Source organism: Falco biarmicus, chromosome 8 (genome assembly GCF_023638135.1).
Source record: "Falco biarmicus isolate bFalBia1 chromosome 8, bFalBia1.pri, whole genome shotgun sequence".
In the NCBI taxonomy this organism is placed as follows: domain Eukaryota; kingdom Metazoa; phylum Chordata; class Aves; order Falconiformes; family Falconidae; genus Falco; species Falco biarmicus.
The window spans coordinates 13,827,219-13,848,556 of record NC_079295.1 but is presented as its reverse complement, the minus strand read 5'-3'; the positions used below and the strand labels follow the sequence as shown (position 1 = coordinate 13,848,556).

At 36.1% G+C, this 21,338-nt stretch overlaps 1 protein-coding gene across 1 annotated transcript in view; it reads right to left on the bottom strand.

Annotated features, from left to right (window-relative positions):
- Positions 1–21,338, bottom strand: part of ITGAV (integrin subunit alpha V) — a 50,717-nt gene that overhangs the window by 5,791 nt on the left and 23,588 nt on the right. The window contains exons 12-29 of the mRNA XM_056348897.1: positions 20,756–20,958; positions 18,456–18,647; positions 18,302–18,347; positions 17,627–17,728; positions 16,806–16,864; positions 15,633–15,787; positions 13,958–14,095; positions 13,141–13,208; positions 11,794–11,941; positions 10,523–10,615; positions 9,406–9,485; positions 7,148–7,228; positions 5,992–6,097; positions 4,920–5,078; positions 3,383–3,496; positions 1,722–1,835; positions 1,518–1,625; positions 359–481 (exon numbers count right to left, since the gene is read on the bottom strand). Of these exons, the coding sequence (XP_056204872.1) occupies positions 359–481; positions 1,518–1,625; positions 1,722–1,835; positions 3,383–3,496; positions 4,920–5,078; positions 5,992–6,097; positions 7,148–7,228; positions 9,406–9,485; positions 10,523–10,615; positions 11,794–11,941; positions 13,141–13,208; positions 13,958–14,095; positions 15,633–15,787; positions 16,806–16,864; positions 17,627–17,728; positions 18,302–18,347; positions 18,456–18,647; positions 20,756–20,958 (2,089 nt within the window). The remainder of the gene's footprint in view (positions 1–358; positions 482–1,517; positions 1,626–1,721; positions 1,836–3,382; positions 3,497–4,919; positions 5,079–5,991; positions 6,098–7,147; positions 7,229–9,405; positions 9,486–10,522; positions 10,616–11,793; positions 11,942–13,140; positions 13,209–13,957; positions 14,096–15,632; positions 15,788–16,805; positions 16,865–17,626; positions 17,729–18,301; positions 18,348–18,455; positions 18,648–20,755; positions 20,959–21,338) is intronic.

The window sequence follows — 21,338 nt, the reverse complement described above, 5'->3', positions numbered from 1 at the left end:
GAGAACAATAAAGAAATTGCATTGTGATATTCAAAACATACACACATCCTTTCCCTTTCCTTCTTGATCAGATTTTAACTGATTTGTTATTTTATTTTCTTCCCTTCTAATCTCTTATTTTTGACTTTCAAAGCTGATAAATACCAGCTGAAAAATTAAACTAATTCAGCACAATCAGACATCCACTTTTATTGAACTCCTTCCTGACAAAGCTGAAAGTTTTTAGTTACCCAAAAACTTAATGGATTCAGATGATTAGGGGACCAAGGTATTTCTGCAAGCTGCTGGTACTATTTTAAGTAATATGTCACTAGTAGGGAAAAGAAAACAATAGAAAAACCCCAACTACAGTACTTACCCTGTACATAACAAACACTAGAACAGCCAAGAGCAATAATCCTGCTAGGACAGCCAAAATTATAACCCATACAGGCACAGGCATAGGCTGTGGTTGAATGCCCCATGTAATATTTGTAGTAACCTAACAGAAAAACACAATAAATCACACTTTGCATGGCAGTGGCATGCTAAATTAATTCATACAGTTTAAGTCTTGTATATCTTTATTCTATAGTGTTTAAAATATTCTTAATACAGCATAAATTATTTTTTCCCTCCAATGTGAGTAAAGAGCTACAGATTAACAGTGACATAAAGACTTCACTGACCCAAATAGGATTTCTAAATTAAATAAAAACAAGGGGTTTGGGTTGTTTTGTTGTTTTGGGGTTTTTTTTGATTGGTTGGTTGGTTTTTTGCTATCCGTCATGCCAAGGCAACATGTGTTCTGTAATGCTTGATGATTTTCATTAAAACTGTAGGAATCTGACACAATAGTTGGGAATTAGAGAAAAATAATTCAAGTCTTTTCCTTTTTTTATTAGAAGGTAGTATTCCTTGAAACAAACATCAGCTCCACAAAGCTTAGAAGAGAAAAAAGTTAATAATAGCCATTAGAAAGCATATTAAAAAATAAATCAATCACGATCCTTTTTCAACTCCTTTCTTAAGATCTTTTATGCTGTAGTGCCTTCAAATAACTTTTAACTGGGCAGCCCAAATAAATGACCTATATCTTCCTTTCTGTTTTCACCCTGTCTCCTTTCTCTTTGAAACTCTCTGGGACACAGATGGTCTTTTTGTTCCACATTCATACAGTATTTCATATAACATAATAAAGGTTCATTATTCAATTTCTAATTGCTACTACAGCAGAAGACAATTTTCAAGTAAAATACTTCTCAAACAACAGTGGCATTGACAAGAAAATCCAGACTGTTCATCAGTTTTTTCATTTTCAGTTAAGTCTTCAAAGCTACAAGTCTTGTTACTCCGGTTTTAGGACAGAAATTTTTGTTTTACCCTCAACTGTATCTGTATAACGAAAATTCATAGGTGAATAGTATTTGATAAAATTACAATTATACCAAGCCACAAAAAAGCTACTCAACAATTGTTCTTATATTAATTTCAAAGTAAGTATGTATGGTAACTCAAGCTGCATGTAAATGACTTACTACTGTAGAATTGTGGATATCTTCAAAGGAAAGGTTCTTGTAAGGGAACTCTATAACATTGAAAGAAGCAGAAGATTTGAGAGAATAGGAGTGATTCTGATTTTCTTTCTGTGTAAGAAAAAACAAAATTAGCATTGCACGTGGATACAAAAAGCACTTTTTTTATGTTTCAGAAGCAGGGACAGAACATTCAGAGTCACTCACATTCATGAAAGTTTGGGTCCAAAGGCGTGATTTTAAATACAATATTGCACTCTTTCCCCTTTCCAGGTGGCCAACTTGACAGACTATCTTTAAACAATCAGCATTTCCACAGCCCTGCATATAAAAATAGGAAGGATATTCCAAATACAAAAATACTTGAAAAGTTGTTAATGGCATTACTTTACTCATGTACATACTTTTTGTCCTCTTTTCCTGGCAAAGCACCATAGGCTATTCAAATATATTAAGTAACCCCCAGTACTGAATAATTACTTAGGATGTCCCAGAAGTTTGCATTCAGAAAAATACTATGGAAGCCAGTTGGATCCCAAAGGTGAAACAGCTGGCAGTAGCTTAAGGTATGTGTTTTATCTACATATGTAGGAAAAAATGTTGGAGGGTAGGTGGCAGTGCCTGGTCAATTCAGATTACAATCCTCCACATGTTTTTTGATAGGAAAACTCACGGCAATTAACTGCAGTTGGTGCCAACAAAATACACATTGTTGCATTCAGTGGAAGTCTTCAAACTTGACTGCCTGACCTAATCTATAAGCCATACTTAGGACTACCACAGTTCAACTGGCCTTTCTCAACCGCATTTCCACTAAAATCCATCAGATAATACTGATGCTAAACCATCAGTATTTCTAAAAGAAAGCAGAGCAAAACAAAGCCTCATGCTATAATTGTGATTTTAGCTGTACTATAGATAAAAACCAATGTACAGTGTAGGTACATCTGCCAGTGTTAAGTACAACTCAGTGTAATTATTACAAAGAGTGATGTTAGTCTCTGTGGTGAAATCCTGCTAAGACATTGGGAAGATCTGGCAAAACCCAAGCCCTCTAAAAACTCAAACAATTTTTAGAACTGCATTTACAGATACTGAAGAATATTTGAAGCTTCTCTCTAAAAAAATTAAGTAACTTTTCTCACCATAAAATAAGAAATAATTCCTATTTTCACTTTCTTTGCTCAGCCCTTCTTTTTTTTTTTTGGATCGGGGCTGTACTGCCTTAGTCCCATTGGTCCACCCTAAACTCCCAAGCCCTTCTCTGAGCTGCCTGCCTGTCCTGTCCTGCCCAAAGCAGGGATGGTTCATGTCTGCAAGCACAGTTACAAAGGCAGTGATACGGTAATATGTTTACTTTCTATTACAGATTATTTCCAATCTTGCTTAGAATGACGGGTCCTCCACGTGTGTGATTGCAGAATGTCCACTGATCAGCTAGGAAACATGTTGTGAAATCAGCTGCAATTTGTAGCAAAGATGATGACTGCAGCAGTCACCTGCTTCCTCTCAGTTAATTTACCAGCCTTCCTGCTATGAAGTACTGATTTTCAATTTCAGGGAATAGCACAGTATAGAAGGCTGACACTGAACAAAGGGCCCAACTTGGCCTTCGTTTTCAAGGACTTAAAATGTAACAGCACAAAACTGTAGGCATATGCCTCACTGGCTGACTACCCTGAGGAAAACTGATGCACATTGGAAGAAACCCCAGAACAGCTCCAGAGCATATGACATTTTTGTCTGTTAACTTTAAATACCGAACATGGATTTTCTGAAATTATTCTTCATCTCATGGAGCTTTCATCTCCATCTTCATTTAAAAAAACCCAAAAAATATTATCAGCATATCAATGCTGAGAGCTTACCAAAGTATGCACATCTCCTTCAATGGCAGTTATATCCCTTCGACTGATACGATGATCATGGTTATCTTCCCTGCTAAGTGTTTCATTCTTATCATCATCTTTAGAAGCAGAAATCTAGGATATACCAAGAAACACCAAATCTTAAATAATTCTTACATTTTGATACTTGTGGACTTCAAAGTTAAGGTCAAGAGGACATATACCTGATCAGGTTTCTCTCTTTCCATCCTAGCTATTCTTCAGGACCTGGCTTTACCTACAGCTGTAATTAAAATGCTGCTCCTGCCTTTTCTAGATCACTAATGCAGATTTCTACTAAGAACACAGAGCTTTGAGTATCTTAAATTTTCTTTAACTCAAAACTTTTTCATATATATAAAAAAAAATGTTCTTAGACTGCAATAAATAATTCAATTTTGCAATCTTTTATTAAAGATTTTTCCTTGACACTTCAGTTTTTAATTCTGAAAAAATAGCACTAGTGTGGTACTGATGTAACACATACCACTGTACATATGTACACATGTCCAGACATACACAAACCCTTTTTTTAGGAGGGGCTTGGACAAGTATACAGTAGATCTAACAAATTATTTCAGTAATCCCTTAGAAATTCCCAATGTAAGATTGCAAATTTACATATGGGACTAGGCAAAGCCATGCTATTTGTCCTCTACATAACAAATTTATATGGCAAAACTTACAAGAGAGTTGTAAAAAAATACATTATTACAAATGGTATAGCAAAAGCACAGGGAATTTTTATTTATATATTCACTAAAGTTGCTTTCTGTTTATTAAAGATACGAAAGTATTTTTTTTTGTTCTGTACATTGTGTATCTTCCCTGAGTCTTTTTACATGTTTGCTTAAGTTCTTCTAGAACGACTATACTGATTTTTACCACTTGTTCTAATTGTCTTAGAATTCAGCTCTCTGGTCTCAATCAAATTTGCTGATTTTTATCTGATGTTTCTTTGTCTAGTCCAACCTCGGAAAAAGGAGTTTCTTCTGCTCTGTGCTGTGCAAACTGCATGTTTTGCTGGCAGCGATAGCGTACTTCTAAGCCCCACTGAAACACCCCCATTGACCTCTGATGGCATTGGATCAGCACCTAGACAAATAAGCTAGAAACTGAAAAAATAGTGCCACTTTCCTCCAAGAAATAAAGCCTCAACAATTTACATAACCAGCCCAGAAGCATCTGAAAAATTTTTGTTCACAACCACATTCAATATAATTACATTGCTTTGGACTTAGGACTCTTAGGGTACAGTCTTCAAGGGGGGGAAAAAAAAGAGACAAATTTATCTTTGGGATGATAATCTGTTGTCTGCCTTTTATTTCAGCTGCTATATACTTTGACAAGTACTGTCAGACTTGTGCAGACAGCGCAGTCTTCTTCCTCAGCAACAGATGAAAACATAGCTCAGTGAACTCAGCGTTAGATATTCTCAGGGACTTGGGTATTTAGAGTGCATTTCCATAACGAGCAAACATACTTCGTTCCACTCAAACAAAAGGAAAGTCCTGCTTACCTTGATTTTCAAGGGATTGATTTCCATATCAGAAGTGCAGTTCATGGGACCATCGATTTCATACTGAACAATATACAACAGCGTGTAGTTTTTATATTTGTAAGGCCACTGCAGAGTCATCATCACCTTGCTGAATGCACTTGGACCATTGTTTCTTAGCTAATTATGAAAATAAAGTTAACAGATGTAAACAAAACCAATGCTGCCTTCTTTGTTAATCCACATGTAATTGTTATTTTATATTTCAGCCATAAATGATACTGCTGCTATACCCACCCCCAACCGCTTACAGCAATAGCATCAACAACTTCACCTAAAAATGGTAGCTAAACATCAGACTCCCGATAAGCAAGATTTAAAATTACTTCTGTAATTTGACAAAAATTACTTTGAAGAAAAGCTATATGGCATTTTGTCTTGAAGAAATGTAAACATTTTTTCTTGAAAAAAATGTGGAGTTTTTTGTAGTCTATTGCATGAATCACAACCACTGTACATGCCTCAGCCAAGGGACTCTGAGCCAGACACATAACAGCCATAAGTTTTGTTAGATAAATGGTCTCTTAAGTTCTAGAACAGCTGTTAACTATTCTTATTCACACAGCACTCTCAGTAAGTTTTGTTTAATTAAACAGTCTAGATTAAAACTATGATCATTCTAAGGAAATTTTAAATACAAGTTTTCAAGGCAAAAGACTTTACAATAATGATTCAGAACAGTTGGAATACAAATGAGGATACTAAATAATTTACAGTCATGAGTCATTTTCTGAGTTCAAGTTACTTTAAATGTTTCATCTAGATTTCAAAGGGCTAGAAAATAAAATATGTGTAATGACGTAAAAAATCAGCCACTTCTATTTGGCCACTCTTGTCACACTAACTGCAGGCATTCCAACCCTTCCTCCAGATATCAATTACTGACCCAGCATTAAATAAATAAAACCTTTATTTCCATGGAGGAACAAAATGAAGACAGAACTTATCAATTACTCCAGAGAAAAGCTACACCAAAAGATTAATTTTCATTTATCAGAGAACTGTGTAACTGAAGTCAGTAGTAATTGCATACCTCATAGATATGCTGAACTAGAGGCCCAATATCATCTTCTGTTTCTGGATTCTCCTTTGGCTGCCAATTTGCAATAGGAAGGAATATGTGATCAGGAGACGATACACTAAACAGTGGAGCAAACAAGTCATTATTATAAAGTAAGAAACAATGTCAATCTCCAGAACATCTCAAAAAAGTCAACACACTTAAAATACAATCCGCAATTTTTCATCCTTTGTATATAAAACCATAAAGAGCAGAGCCTGAGTGGCTTGTATGTTAAATGTTCAGTTTTCTTCTCTACATGAAAAGATGAACCCTGTATTCAGAAACATTTTTTTCCCTGTCCTAAACTTTGAATTCATCCTACAACATCTAGTAAACCATTAACAGAACTAAGATATATGCATGTCATCCAAAATATACAAACTGTGAAATACTTTGATGATGAGAAATATTGATGATGCAGAGACTTATCAGTACAGTCACAAAAATAATTCAGTGTGCACCGAAAACAGTGAAGCTAACAATAATGCTTTTCAGTTGTGCCACCCGCTCATCTCTCGGATATTAACAAAATTAGGTCACAATAATGAATGTAGTAGAAATTTAAAAAAAATATGACTTGGGAATCTGAGTTAACTAGCTGAGCAAAAGAATTGTATAGCTTTTAGGTATCACGTACAGATTCCTGGTAAGCAAAAGCAATGGACGTAATGGAGTTGTTATGGTATTAATGCTATGCTTAAGACTGAAAAAGATGAGGGCATTGCAAATTTATCTTCAACAGGATTTTCAAAACCTTTGGTTTTAGAAAAGGTTTAAGGTTTTTTTGGATGAAAACTGAGTCAGTTAGTGGCGGAAGAAAGTGACCTGGAGAAAGGTGTGCAACTGCAAAAAGGAGGGGTGAAATTTTTTTTTCTTCCAAAAAAACCTTCTAGTAACAGAGGCACAAAATTCCTTTTTGGAATTCCATTTGTAATTATTTAGAATTATTTCAGAACTGAAAGCCCAAAGGGTGGCTAGAAGGAACCATATTTTCTTTATAATTAAAAATTCCCTATGGCTTCCTGGAAACTTAGGCAGACCAGAAAGAAAGTTCATTGAATATAAAGAAGCAAACATGCAAAGCTCATTTGAGAAAGATGCTTATTAAAAAAGTATCAATGCTTACCCTCTAATTTCAACAGCTGCTGAAATTGCAAGGTCAGCCTGATAGAATGCTACCGGACTTAGATTGTCATACAGGTTGGAGCTGCAGAGAAATCAGAACTTAATGTCTTACATGAAATAAGCGAAGTATTTAAAAAAACCCTTGAAAAAGTAATCTGTAACAACATGACTCCTGAGCCATTGTAGGAAAATACAATTGCTAAAGACTAAGGAGCAGATTCCAGCAAGTTCTCACTTAAATGCATGACAGTCCCACCCTCAGCACAGTGTGGATGTCCCTTAGCTGGGAGAAGTCAATAAAGGACACAAAGTAATGCTGGCTCTGTTATTTAGCTGCCACATTTAAGAAAATTCAAATGCCAGGGCTGTGGGATAACATCAACTATATGGCTAGCAGGGCCTTAAGTTCCACTTCAAGACATCTGTTTTGCTCAGGGAATTCTTGGCTTCAAACTAGGCCCTGGGCAGACAAGTACATTAGGGCTATTTTTGCCTACTGCTCTACACAGTGTTTAAACCATTCAGTGAATACAGTTGACATCAGATTCCTACACTCCAGATACACCAAGATATGACAGATATTAAGGCACATAGAGTCATTCATATGTAAAATTTCTTCAGACTTTCTTTGTAAGCAGAGAAGAAGAAATACAGAGAATACTCCTATTCCCCTCAAAGTGCAGCTGGGAACAGAATCCTGATCTCCTTAGACACACGTGATTATTCTGTCTACTTAACTAAACAATTTCCTTTAGAAAGATCTTCCTAAATCCACTAATTGTTCTTCAAAACTGGTGTAATAAAAAACCACATGCAACAGTGTTTTCTTCCCAACCTGTAAATACCTCATTCTTTCAGAGACCACAGTCGTCGTTCTAGGAAATGGGCCAGCTTCGGAAATCTAGCTTTGTGAGTTTAAGACAACTAATATGATCTTTAAAACCTCTTCACGATAATACCTTGATAAAGCCTGTCACTATGAACTGTGATTGCCATATTTGCCTGCATCACTGTTCTTGCACTCAGAAGTCACGTAAGGAAATTCCTTCCATAAAATGTGTAAAATGTTACAGGAACTTCCCTTCTCTTCCATCATGACTTAAGTAACCTCACTAACTTTTTTCTCCCTGTGAAAGGTAGTTTGTGACCACTGTTAGCCCAAGGAAGGCAACTGACAAAAATTATTTTCTGCAAAGAACTGGAGTCATATGCCACTGGCACAGCTTACTAGCTGATGAAGAGGGAAAAAATATTGAACAGACAGCAATGTGAGATCAAAGAGATATTTAATGCTGCCAAGGCCTTTGATCAGTATGGCAAACCACTGGAACACTAAAACAGAATGGCAGGTTTAAACTTATTTAACTCTTGTAGATGAAAAATGTGTATGTGGATGAGAATAATTATTCATTACATTTAAAAAAATGAAGCCTTTAAATGGAAAAAACACCACCCTTTTGGTTCACCATGAGGGAAAAAAACGCAGCTGTATTTGCACTGTCCATTAAGCTGCATAAAAATGTATTGAGTAAAGATATTCCTATTGATCACATCTCTAAATCTTTAATATCATGTCCAGTAGGCATAAATACAGATTTATATACCATATTTATATGAAAGCGCTGGTGCTTATCTTAAAAAAAAAAAAAAAAAAAAAAAAGAGGAATGCTACTGCTTTGTTCCATTTAAATTTTCAGTCGCTCTTATGCTGGCTACTGTAAAACACTTAAAATGGCTCACCGCATGTTGCTTCTGTTTAGACCATGTCACGCATTGCCTTTTCTGAAAGACTTACACTGCTCGTCCTTAAAATACATGAAATCTGAAATTCTGGTTTTACATCAGAAAGATTTCAGAGTTCAAACATCAGTTTTTAAACAGGGCTAGAAACCCAAAGACACAAGTCACTCTGTGACACTGCACAAGTGTCAGGAGACCACAATGGTATGAAGGTACAAAAATACGAAGTTTTACTTAAAACACTGTAAACGGTTTTGTTCCTCATTATTAGTATTTCACTTGTGCTACGGTCCGTCTAAAAGCTGTAAGCAAAAGTGACTGCATTCACACAGAAAACTCTTGTTTTCTTACATTTATCCCCTCTATTTTTGAACATATTTCATTAAAAAGATGCATTTATTTTTTAAACAATTACGAGGCAAAGACCAGAGATTTAGTCCAGAGTGAAAATAACTGCTTAGTTCACAGTTTTCTTAGTGTTTTCTACCAGGTGAGATACATACTCATAGATTTCCATACCTTCGGATTTGCAAGGCAAACTTCACAGAGGTATCCATTTCAGACTGCTGGTGCACACTGAACCGCAGGCCAGCTAATAGCTTTAGAAAAAAATCACTGTGGTTCAGTGGAAGTGCAATAAAATACATGAGAACAGCTTCTTAATACTGTTATACTACAACAAAATTGCTTGTGGTCATAAAAGAACACACACAGACAAATGGAAAATAAAACTTATCCAGTTCATCAAGACTAGAAATGTACTGTGCTCTCTGTAGATTTCAGCTGATGCATCAATGCCACAAAACAGAAATGTAAGGTTTACATCATGGTCACCCCTCTTGCTTCAGCCATTTTTACACGTAACTGAGGCTCCTTCTGTGTTGCAAAATGTATTGTAGTCTAAAGAACAGGACACACTTTAATGATTCTAAATTCAGTTCCCAAGATTTGTTTTAAGTCAGTGCATGACAGTTGCTTCAACTTCTGCACTGTTCAGCTTGATATTCTTTGAAAGACTGGAAATAGCATTTATTCACCTATACAAAATGTGTCTTGGAAGAAAAGCACCATCGAAGTGTTGATAACTGTGACTGATTTTCACTGTATTTCCTCAGAAAATAAGACTTATTATGCCATATCATCATAGTATCTGCCAGGTCCTACTAATAATTTTTTAATTCTTCCAATTTCAGCTACATTTGGTGGAAGCGCAGAGGTCCCAACTAGACAAAACTCCCTCAAACTTGACTAAGTAAGACAGAAGAGAGAAGCACTATTAGGTTTCCACTAAGAGAAAGGTGTGTTAGGAGCTAGCTCTTTATTATATACTAAGAAATACTTACCAGATAAATCTAAAGACAAACTCATGAAGGATCAAAGTTCATTAATTCTACTGTTTCATGAGCTACTTTTGAGTTGCATCATAAAACTCAAAAACACTCCTGTCAGCCTGCAATTTCACTGGAAAGTTGAAACCATTACCACTGAACTAACCAAACGTGGGCAGCTAAATATGAGCTAGATCTAATCTTAAATTCCTGTGAGTAAACATCCTGCCCAAACAGTACTGTGAGTAAGAAAAATGCCAGCTGTACTCTTCTATGAGCCATCAGACATCTGTCAGTCCAAACCTTACCTTAGTTCCTGCTTTCATGGGATTTCCCAGGTCACAAACTACCATGCGAGTTTGATTCTCTGTTTTAAATGCACAGGACAGTCTTGCTAAAGCCTGCAATAAACCACAAAGACATATTATAGAATGTCATTCTTTACATCTGGACACCCAGATGAAAGTCTGGAGACAAGTTCTAGAAATGCTGCATTAATTTGAATATAATTTCTTAGTCCTAACACAGTCGAGTACTAAAATTAAATTAAATCTTAGTATGAAAGCCTCCATGGAGACAAATATTTTTGATACAAGATAGATGCTCTTTCCAAGGTTATAAAAAGAAAAATTCAATACTCGTGTCGGGTAGCACTGATGATTTTTGTAACATTAAGCATTGATCCACATGATTCTTTAAAACTATGTGAAGAAACTTTGTCAATCTGGCAAACTCTCCATAGGAAAATGAAGATCGGAAGGCAAAATAACATGAATACTTACTAGCTTACTCAAAGAGGTCTTAAGAGGAGCTATAAGATTTTGAATAAAGCCACATCACAAAGCTCTAGAATAGCAGAGGCAAACTGGAGAACCAAGCCAAGGCATGGTCCAACATATGTGAAGGATGTAGTATCAAAGTTGGAATTCTTTGATATAGGGTAAAAATAGTCTTCCCCTTAATATTCTGCAACTTTACAGATACACCGATTGATCATAGATTCTATCAAATAAAAACAAGGATGAAGAAAAACTGAAAGTATATTATTTATATATAGCTATAATGGGCTAAAATAAAATTTGGACTATACCCATATATCTCCAAAGAAACAGAAGTTATACAGACATTTTAGAACACAAGGGAAAGTCAGGAAATTAAAGTAACAGTCTGTATACTCAGGATGACTGACACCTACATACTTAGGTGGAAGAGAACAGCAATACTCAACATCGCTTCTTGCTTCACAGGTGCCCAGCTCTTTATCTAGCACATCATACGCTAAGTCCACATTTAAAGAAATCAACAAGGGCACTGTTCAAATGAAGGCTTGTAGCAGATAAACTCTTTGTGTCAAAGTCCATCACACAGATGATTCTCCTTTGTTGCTAGCACTAGGCTATTAAACTGGAACCGTCCAGCTGGGTGTCATATAGCCTTGGGGCTTAGAAGAACCTTATCACTTTTTCAGTGCTTTAAGATTGAAGCATAAAACCCACCACTGACAGACCCTCTTCCACACACTTCCACAGCAACACCTGAAATATGACTATGTAAAGAAGAAAGAGAGTTGGAATTTTACCTCATTGTTACGAACAACACCAATGAAATCTGCTTGGGGTGGGACAATGACAAAGAGTTCTGCTTCATAGGCTCCTTCCCCTTGATTCTCAGCACTGACAATCAGTGTCAAGGGATTGTCATCACCAATATAGATCTGCTTCTGATCGCTACAAAAAAACAAGTGTAAAAATGAGCTCTGCATTCAGCTTTTCAAGTGTATGGAACTGATTGAACTTAGAGAAACGAGACATTCTGAGATTACACAAAGACACTGGAGAAATCTAGAGGCAATACTTATGCTCCAGGAGTATCAGGAGAGTTCTACACTAAATTTAAAAAAACCCCACTTGTCTATAATCACAAAAATGGAGTAAATACTACATGCTGTTTTGTAAGAATCTTTTTTTATAACATATACAATAAACCACAAAACCACCGACACCTTTTTTTATCCAAGAACAACCTATGAACAGCTAAACCACCATGTACACTTTGAATTACACGCTTGCTTAGGAGAGGTAAACGCAAGCATACATTTATAACAAAAACTGATGGAAGGCTCAACTACAGAATACAGCTGAGACCTCTGTAATACATTTGTTCCAGACACAAAAAGAATATCTTTCCAAGCACTTATTTTCATTTCACCAACTACAAGGAAACCTAACTGTACCTGCACCGATTTAAAATGTCTGTGAAGCATATGCATTAATTAGTATGTTTGTGAACTGTACTACCTACATACACATGCATATGCTATAGCTCTGCACTAAGGACATGAAAATAACCAGATGACGTTTATAAGTATAGATAATACATTAAGAAAGGCTTTTGGGCATACAAAGCACAAAAAGCCCAAACTCATGAAAGATTTTTGAGTTACAACTTGTTTCTTTTCTTCAGGTTTAATAAAAGGTACTTCCAATACCAACAGGGTATTTTTCATACATGTGACAACAGAGCCCTAGTCCACCCCTAGCTGGATAAAATCAGGCCTGTTCACATCTTCATGTGTCTGTCTAGTGTCAAATAACAGAACAGTGGTACAATTGCAGCTAACACCAGTTTTATGCCTGCTATGCATGCACAGCTTTGCAAATATACAAATAAATACTGTGTACTTATAGTGGGGGTCAGGGTGGGGATGGTGGTGTGTGCTCTCCCTGTATTACGTACTGAAGACATTAGGTTACAAAGCAGAAAATGGGTTTTCTTTAAAACAAATAAGCATGAGTTTAGATTGTATACATTCAGGAGTCCTATTCATTTCAAAACATCCTTTTATTAAAAGTATTACAAGCTCTTGAAGTTTAGAATTCAAGTAGAGAAGTTAATTGCCCCTGTAGTATTTTTCTCATGTATTTACCTTTCTACTGAAACCTCCAGCTTTGGTTTGCAGACATTATCATCACCACAATCCAGCAGAATATGTGCCTATGCAAAAATCAAATGCATACTGTTGTAATAATTCCTCCATCTTTTCTAACACACATTTCAATAATACTGTTTCACCACCAAAATTTTTTTTTCTAAATAGCTGGTTATGAGACACCTTCATCTCATTAACCTCACAGAACAACTCAGTTTTTATCTAGGCAGGGGGTGTGGTGGTGGTGGTTTACTGTGCCTCATCCTGCCACACTGCAATTCTAGGACTCATGTCTACATATCTTAATCCTCTTTCAATACTTTGAATAATCTGTTCACCTCGAGTTGCATCTCTACTACCCTCTTTACAAACAAGAGTGAAATTTTGTATAAAGGGCAGAAATAGGAAAAACTGTATTTATTACCTTAAGAGAACTATAGGGATAAACATAATATACATAGAACAGCATACTATGAGCAATGGATGAAACCCTCCAATTCTTCAAATTAACACTTTCAACACTACAATAACTGCTTTTCTCCAGAAAACTGGTAATTAGCATGCACGAAAAGGAAGTCCAGCACTAAAGAATAATGTGTCAAAAAAGAAATTTGACACAGAGAGAAGAAAAAAAAGAGAAGACAAACATACAATAACCATCAATTTTCCCATAATTCAAAGACTAAAGCCTAGATGTCTATTTTGGTATCTTAATTTTTTCAGAAGTCCTAACACAAACATAAGTATTGAATAAGTACTGAAAGCTGAAAATATGTTGTAGGATCTCTCATTGCAGATTGTGTAAGAAGTGTACCTGTCTGCTCATATTTGCAGGAGTGAACTGGTTGAGGATAGGGTGCAATCCTGTTGCATCTGCAGCTGTTCTGTAATCCAGACGATATTCCATAAAAATAGTAATGGGAGTTAGTTTGTCTCTAAATTCAGATTCATCCTGAGGAAACCAAAGATTTGATTACAATTAAAACATGCAAAGAAAACAACTACAATAAAAATATCCTTCAAAAGTCTCAATAGGCAACAAGCAGTCATCCCAAGAGCAATCTGAGCAGTATTTTTATTTATTGTTCATGTTGTAGAAGGAATGAGAAAGCCAAAACAACATTAAAACATCTGAGTTCTTTTCAAACTAGAAAATCTCGTCAGAAAACCTGCAGTGTAAATTTGAAGAAGAGCAATTTTAGTAGTAACCTGTTTTACAAATGGAAAACTATAACAGTGAAGAGCTTAAAGGGCTATACAATTCTGCTTTTTCTTGTCAGACAAAATTCAGTATGCTTCTAAGATATTAATAGATATTAATCTCTGGACTTGTGGTTTTTTCCTTCCTAAAATTATTAAGTTGAACTTGGAGTTACTGACTTTCCTATTGTTAATTTCGAATCACTCTGTTTATCAAATGTCAAACCTGCCTTCCAGAGTACTTACAAACCATCTCTTAGCTTTGTATTAGCCATAATTTTATCTGTGTAATTCGTTACTATTAAGTAGTTAGCCACTGATTTTACCAGTGTAAACTCCGCTTCATTATTCTCAGAAATTAGAATAATGAAAATTACTGACTCTACAACAGCTCATTGCAGGGTCCTACTTCAGAAGCTATTTTCTATGGCCAGAAATCTATTGCTAACTTAACTGGCTTTGCATCCAGTTTCATATAGGTCACGTGTCATTACTGTCATTGGTGGAGAAGTGTTAAAGCTTTACTAACACTGGGATCTGGGCTATTTCCATACATATCCCACTCAGAAGGCCAAAGAAAAGTATTACTTACCCTCCATGAATCCCTAATGATTACTAGTATTCTTACTGTTTGGTTTGGGTTTTTTTTTCTGGAGAGGGGAGTAAGTATTGTTGATGTTTGATCTGTAAGTCCTCAGAGATAAATGTGAGCTGCATCTAACTTACATAGCTGTATTTTCACATATCTTTCCTTATTTCAGCCAGTGTTTGTTCTACTGGGTTACACTTTTTAATTGTGTTAGCATCTGTCCACATTTGTGGGGACTCAACCAAAAAGACTGAAAAAAAGCAAACTTCGTATTTCAGCCTTCTCTGTCGCCTCTGTTATTTGCTCATCTTTGCTTTTTAGCGGCAGCTCCGTATTTTCCTTTATTCTTTTCCCTCCAAAGCAGAAGCATAACTTCTGCTTACTAACTTTCAATATTCCTTGGAAATTATAACTAATTTTCTGCCTAGGTGACTTGTCCAAGAAGTCCATAGCAAAGTTCACAATTGAATTTCTAACCCATTTAGTGACCAGGACCTTAGTCACCATAATATCCATCATTCATCCTCTGACAGCAGTGATAGCCCAGGACAGAGACACAGCTTAAATAATTCTAGGTCTATCCATTGGGCATGAAATTCTTCTAGCATTTCTTTTTCCTATTTTTTTTAAAACACGTAACATGTGGAACTTGTAATAGACAAGCAAAAATTATTTGCCTAAAATGTAAATGGCTACTTACCCTCAAAAAGGCATCAAGTTCTTCACAATTCATTTTGCCTCCTTTCGTAATAGTCATATTCTTAGAGTGGCTAGGCTGTTTGCTGTGGAGAAAGAGAGCTCTCCTTATAGCTCCCTTCTGCTTAAGTTTATCCAACAGCAGCTCCACTTGGAAATCTGTCCAATCCAAAGCATTTAGGTTAGGGATATTTCATTTAATTAAACACAGTGCAGATTCCCATCAGAAATGGAGCTGAATGCTGGTTTCAGCTACAAGGAAAACCTAGTGCTTGGAACTTTCAAAACTTCAAGTTATTTCAGTATAAAATCTGTTACTGCATTAGTTCTCAAAGTAGTAACTAACAAGCATTGTTGTTTTCCTAAATTGGACTCTTTTTTCCTTAAAAACTGGAAACATAGAAGAGCACCAGTACATTTGTAATTGCTATAGAATTGGAGGAATAAAGGTTAAATTATTTCCTCCAGATAATTTTAAAGCAATCTTGCACATAACACTTATTTAACTGTACTGCTAATCTAATTACTTCAAATATTTGATATAGATAATGACATTTAAGTAACAGCTATTCATAAGAGTCTTCCCAGATCATACCACCTCTATAAATGCCATACAAAAAATAAGGATAAGCTTTTATAAACAGTGGACAAAGCCTGACTGTAGCAGGCTGCCCGCCATGTTACAAAACCTCTTAGAGACAACTTAAAAAACTGTTTAGAACAATCTTTTCCTGATTCTTATCCAGAAAACCTGATGAAAAAAATCAGTGCTATCAATCAGAAGGTCATGATTTCAAAAGAAATGTGAGAAATCCATTGTGGCTTGTCTGTATTTTTCAGGCCTAACAATGCACATGCTTGAAAGTATTCTAAAACTCCCCTCAACAAGAGTTGATCTCATTTCAGTAAAATACAAAGGACTTTCCAAGACTAGTTCCACCAAGTGGTTAAACAGATGCTTAAAGTGCCAAGTATGCTCAAATCCCACTGACTTCAACACAACGTCAGCAAAAAAGCGGCTGAAGACAGTCACATAGATGTATATGGTTACTGAACCGGTAGGACTGTGCTGTAAAGGACAGCCAACTGTTTCAATAATGAAAAAGAACAAAAACCAGTGCTCAGGTCTGCACACAATATAAAGAGACTTTAAAGTTTTAAAACTAGCAGAACTTACTTAGTGATTTAGGGAGCTTTCCTTTGCCATCAGCTTTTAAGCAGAACTTTACTTTGAAGCTGTTTTGGGGGAAAAGAAAATATTAATTTTGCACACTTTTTCTCTCATTTTCCTCTAAATTTTTTTACTGTTTTTCTCAGTTCAAAGGTATTCTCTTTTGAGACTCTAGCTCACTCCCAAAAGCTATTTTCTACTGGCTGGAGAAAAAATATAACCTATTAATAAATAGACAGCAATGCAAGAAATGCAAAGTTTTGGAGTCTTGACTTATGTAGAAACAGTCACCTGTGAAGCTGAGTGTTTATTCCAGAAATCAAATGTGGCTCATTTATTTTTAAAGCTAGAAGGAACTGGCATACTGCGTTGAAAAGGAAGTTAGCACTAGAAAGGAAAATTGGCTTTGCACAATAGTCCAGGAACAAGAACCAAAACCAGTTTGCAGAGCAGATCATTTCCCAAGTGGTTTCCATAAGCTCACCTAAAAAAGTAAGTTAATGGGTAAAAACACTAAATAAGCTGTGTGATCCACTACCATCTTGGGAAGATCTTTCTCTCCTCAACACAGACAGCTGGCAGTGTGCAGGTAGGGTGTAACTTAGGAGTCAGTCTAGCATCTGTTGAAGACAATGTGGGTCCTCCCAGTGTTGTCAGAGAGTTCTTATTTTGCATTGTCTGTTCTTTCAGAAAAATCTGTTTGATTGCCTTTTTTTAATTAGCTGACTAGACTTCCTGAATCCTTTCAGAATTGAAAGCTTATGAAAACAAAAACAAAAAAGTCCCCCCTCCTCTACCACAAAGGAAAACAAAGATACCCCGCTTACCAAGAAACTTTTACATCTGACAGTGAACAGGCTTTGTTTTCTGGGTTTAGAATGGTTGGATTAACTTCCAGGGCAGCATTTACTCTAATAACGGGTCTAGCCCTGCAAAGAGAACATCCTCTTGAACAGTATTCCACACCATGTTAGACCATACCCTTCCCATCAGATTGTGAAATATACACGTACACACTTAAACAATATTCAGGGAAACTGCAAGAATAACAATCATTGAGTAGACTAGGGAAAAGCAGGAAGCTTTTCCATGCCTGTTCATTACCATCAGAGTCAGAACATGGACAATTGTGTTAAGAAGTCCTACTATTTCTAGCACAGAGAAATAAGGTATTTTCCCAAATTGAGCAAGTTTGGATGAGAGCATCAGCGTTGCAGTGTAATAGCTAGCAGCACCCTGTATGTGTCAGTATCTAAAAACCTGTCACTCAGAAAGCCTTGAAGACAGCTTACTTCCATTTTTTCTTAAGATTACTGAGAAAGATAAATAGCAGATGGCAGATGTAGATTTACTCGGTGAAAATAGCAGTATAACCTTGTTTTACCTCCAGCAGTTTGGAAGGTCGAGTGGCAGAATTTCAGTCTTCCCTGGTCCTGCTTGCTTTTGTAACTCAGGAATGCCACTGAGCTCTTATTTATGTAAAAACATAGAGTGATACTTACCTATATAAAACAGCTGTGTCAACACCAAAGGCTCCAACAATCAAATCTAGGAAGAAAGGAGAAATACTACATATTACAATTTTTTAAAATATGCTGTTAGTCAGAGGTGGGACTACTCTTAAATGATTCTGAAGTGACATTTAAAGCAAAGGACCTGGATATCCATTTTTGTCCACATCTGTGGCTCCTTTCAGCGAGTACCCAAAACTGGGTGGCATAGTGCGAGCAGCCCACTGCCCTTCAAGAATTTGAGATGGGACTGCATTCAAACCATTTGCTCTTCCATTGTAGATATAGACAAGTCCTCTCTTGTCCTCTCCACCATATGGTGCAGCAACTGCAATATCTGTAAACCGAAAGAACAATTGTCAATGTCTCCAGACGCAGACTAAAACATATTTGTGCTTACATCAATCAATCATTTCTGATATTACAGTTTCAATATGTGTCAGAAAGGAATAAATGCAACCAGCCTTTAAAATGCTCATCAACAACCTTTTTAAAAAAAAAAAAAAAAAAAAAATGTACACTGCTTTTTCTAGAAAGTATAAATGTTTAACAAGAACATATATTATAGATTTTTGTATGGGGTTGAGGAGAGAGAGAAAGGAATAGTTCTGCAAATACTTCTGCACTGCAGTAACTGAGTTGCAGCCAAATCATATGGATCTGAGATGCTTTTTAGTGTATTACACACCCAGAATTAGTCACTGTTGGCGTCAAATCACAAACCTAATGAAATGGTCAGACAGTCCCACTTTAACACAATCATGATCCTCCAAAGGGTGTGACATTTTAATAATAATCTGGGAATTTTAAATCAGCCTAAAACAATAGTAGATATCAAATTCCAGTCTATCCCGATCATGGCTTGGCCATATGTTTTATGGAGAACTTTCAGTTACTGCAATTATGCTATCTCTTAAAGCTTAATAAATTTGAGAGTACTCTTACCAATGACTAATAAACAGTAAGAAAAAAATGCTAATTGGACTATCCGTAAGGACAGCTTTAGAAGTGTACATATGATCTAAATTCAACATTTCTGCGGCTGGTTCAAATACCAGGCATGAAACTCTATACAAATTATATTACATTACTCCCTCCACTTCCCTTAAATTTGAGAAAGTTGCGTGAAAAGAACAAGGACTCAAAAATTTACCGTTTCGTGTTTTTGACTCATCTTTGCAAACTTTATGAAAACAGTAGAAATTCCAATCTTGCACGACACTGCGACGGAAAGTGTTTTAATTAACACTCCCCAAGTGAAACAGAGCCGGGGGTGGGGTGGGGGGAGCTAAAAACCCCAGACTAAATAATGGCAAAGTGATTCAAACAAGGCAGCTTTTGTTATGGTTTTCTCAGTTACAGTGTATTTCAGATTGAAATATGATAGTATCAAAACATTTTTTGGATAATCTCATCAAGTGACCAGATTTTTGACTATCAGCTGTAACCTTTCCAATGTCTTCTGTAAATAGTTGCAGTGATACTGCATCTTCACATGAATCCTGTATGCTATTAGCAACTAGAAAGGTCCGTTCCAACCCAAAACTATTATATGATTTTATGACTTAATTAAAAAAATAAATTAGAGATACCTGGGAATTTGAAATATTAGCCTGTTATAATTTTTGATCTTCAGAAAATACTTAGCCTGCAAGCAGAATGGGAAAAACAAAAGCGAGTATTTTTTTCAGGAAATACTGGAGTATGACCTGCAAAACAGTTTTCTCCCTAGGATTCCTGGAAGTCTCTGTCCCAAAACTATGTTACTCTTGTCTGTTTCACTGTTCTCAGTTCCTAAGTGAAAGTAACAAGAAGCACTAGCAAGGGGTTTGAGAGTCTACAGCTTCAGTTATATCAGACTTAGGCTTCTCATCCAAACAGTTGCTCAAGACACACAGCTCTTGGTACAGTTGGCTGTAGTTGTTATGGGATATTTTCACCAGAATCTTCCATTTTGAAATAAATCATAAGTAAAAAAAAAAAAAAACAACAATATCTAGACTTTTCTGTCAGAGCATTTTTAACCAGCTCTCTGAAACAAAATCTTCTTTTCAGTCATCATTGCGTTTCTGGAGAGGAAAATTGGCTTTAAGCAATGAAAAGAGGAGAATTATACTGAAGATGTCCTAACAAGTCACAACGGAGAATCAGATATTTCATTGATGTTTCTACTGTACTTGTCACTTAGAGAGTAGTAAAGTGATCAGTGTAACAGCTAAGATAATCCATGCTGTAGTTTAAATGGTATAGTCTCTGCTCGATGCATACATGTAACTCCTGTTAGCATTCTTGGGAGTAGCATACAAGCATCGAAAGGAGTCTAGACCTTCGTGTCCAACATTAAGTCATGGTTAGAGTGCCTACTGTTTGTGTGCAGAATACACATTCAGTGTGCTGCCGAGATTTCTACAAGTGGAAAACAGTGACCAATAAATGACGTCCTACCGTTGAAGCCATCCTGATCTAGATCCCCCAGAGGTGCAATAGAACTGCTGAATCTTGCAAATATCTCAAAACCATTCAGCTTTGTGATCTGAAACCCTCCAGAAGCTTGTTGAAGGCAAATGGAAACTTGGCCGACCTCTTGAAGCTTCCCGTCAGAACCTCGATCCATAAAAAGAGGGGCTCCGATAAACAAATCTGTGTAACTGGACCAAAGAAGGATAAGGTTCTTCAGTAACAGCATGAAAATTCAGTTTCATTCTCTTAAGCACCTGTTAGGAGGCCTAACTCATCAGTGAACTCAATATGAAGATGAAAGTTATCTATCTTTAAATTGCAACTGAAGGCAAAATTTATTGACAAAGTAAACACAAATATATGAGAATTTAATGCATTTAAAGCACGGGAATACACCCATGTACGTTTATGTAAATAAATATAAAACCAATTCTACAGTTGTCAAATGCTGAGTGCTAGTGAGGAAGTGTGTCACACAGTTACATGTTAAACCAGTAATGAAGACAGAAATATATATTGTAGGAAAGACTTTTTAATAAAAGCTTCTTATTTTTCTTTCCAGAAACAA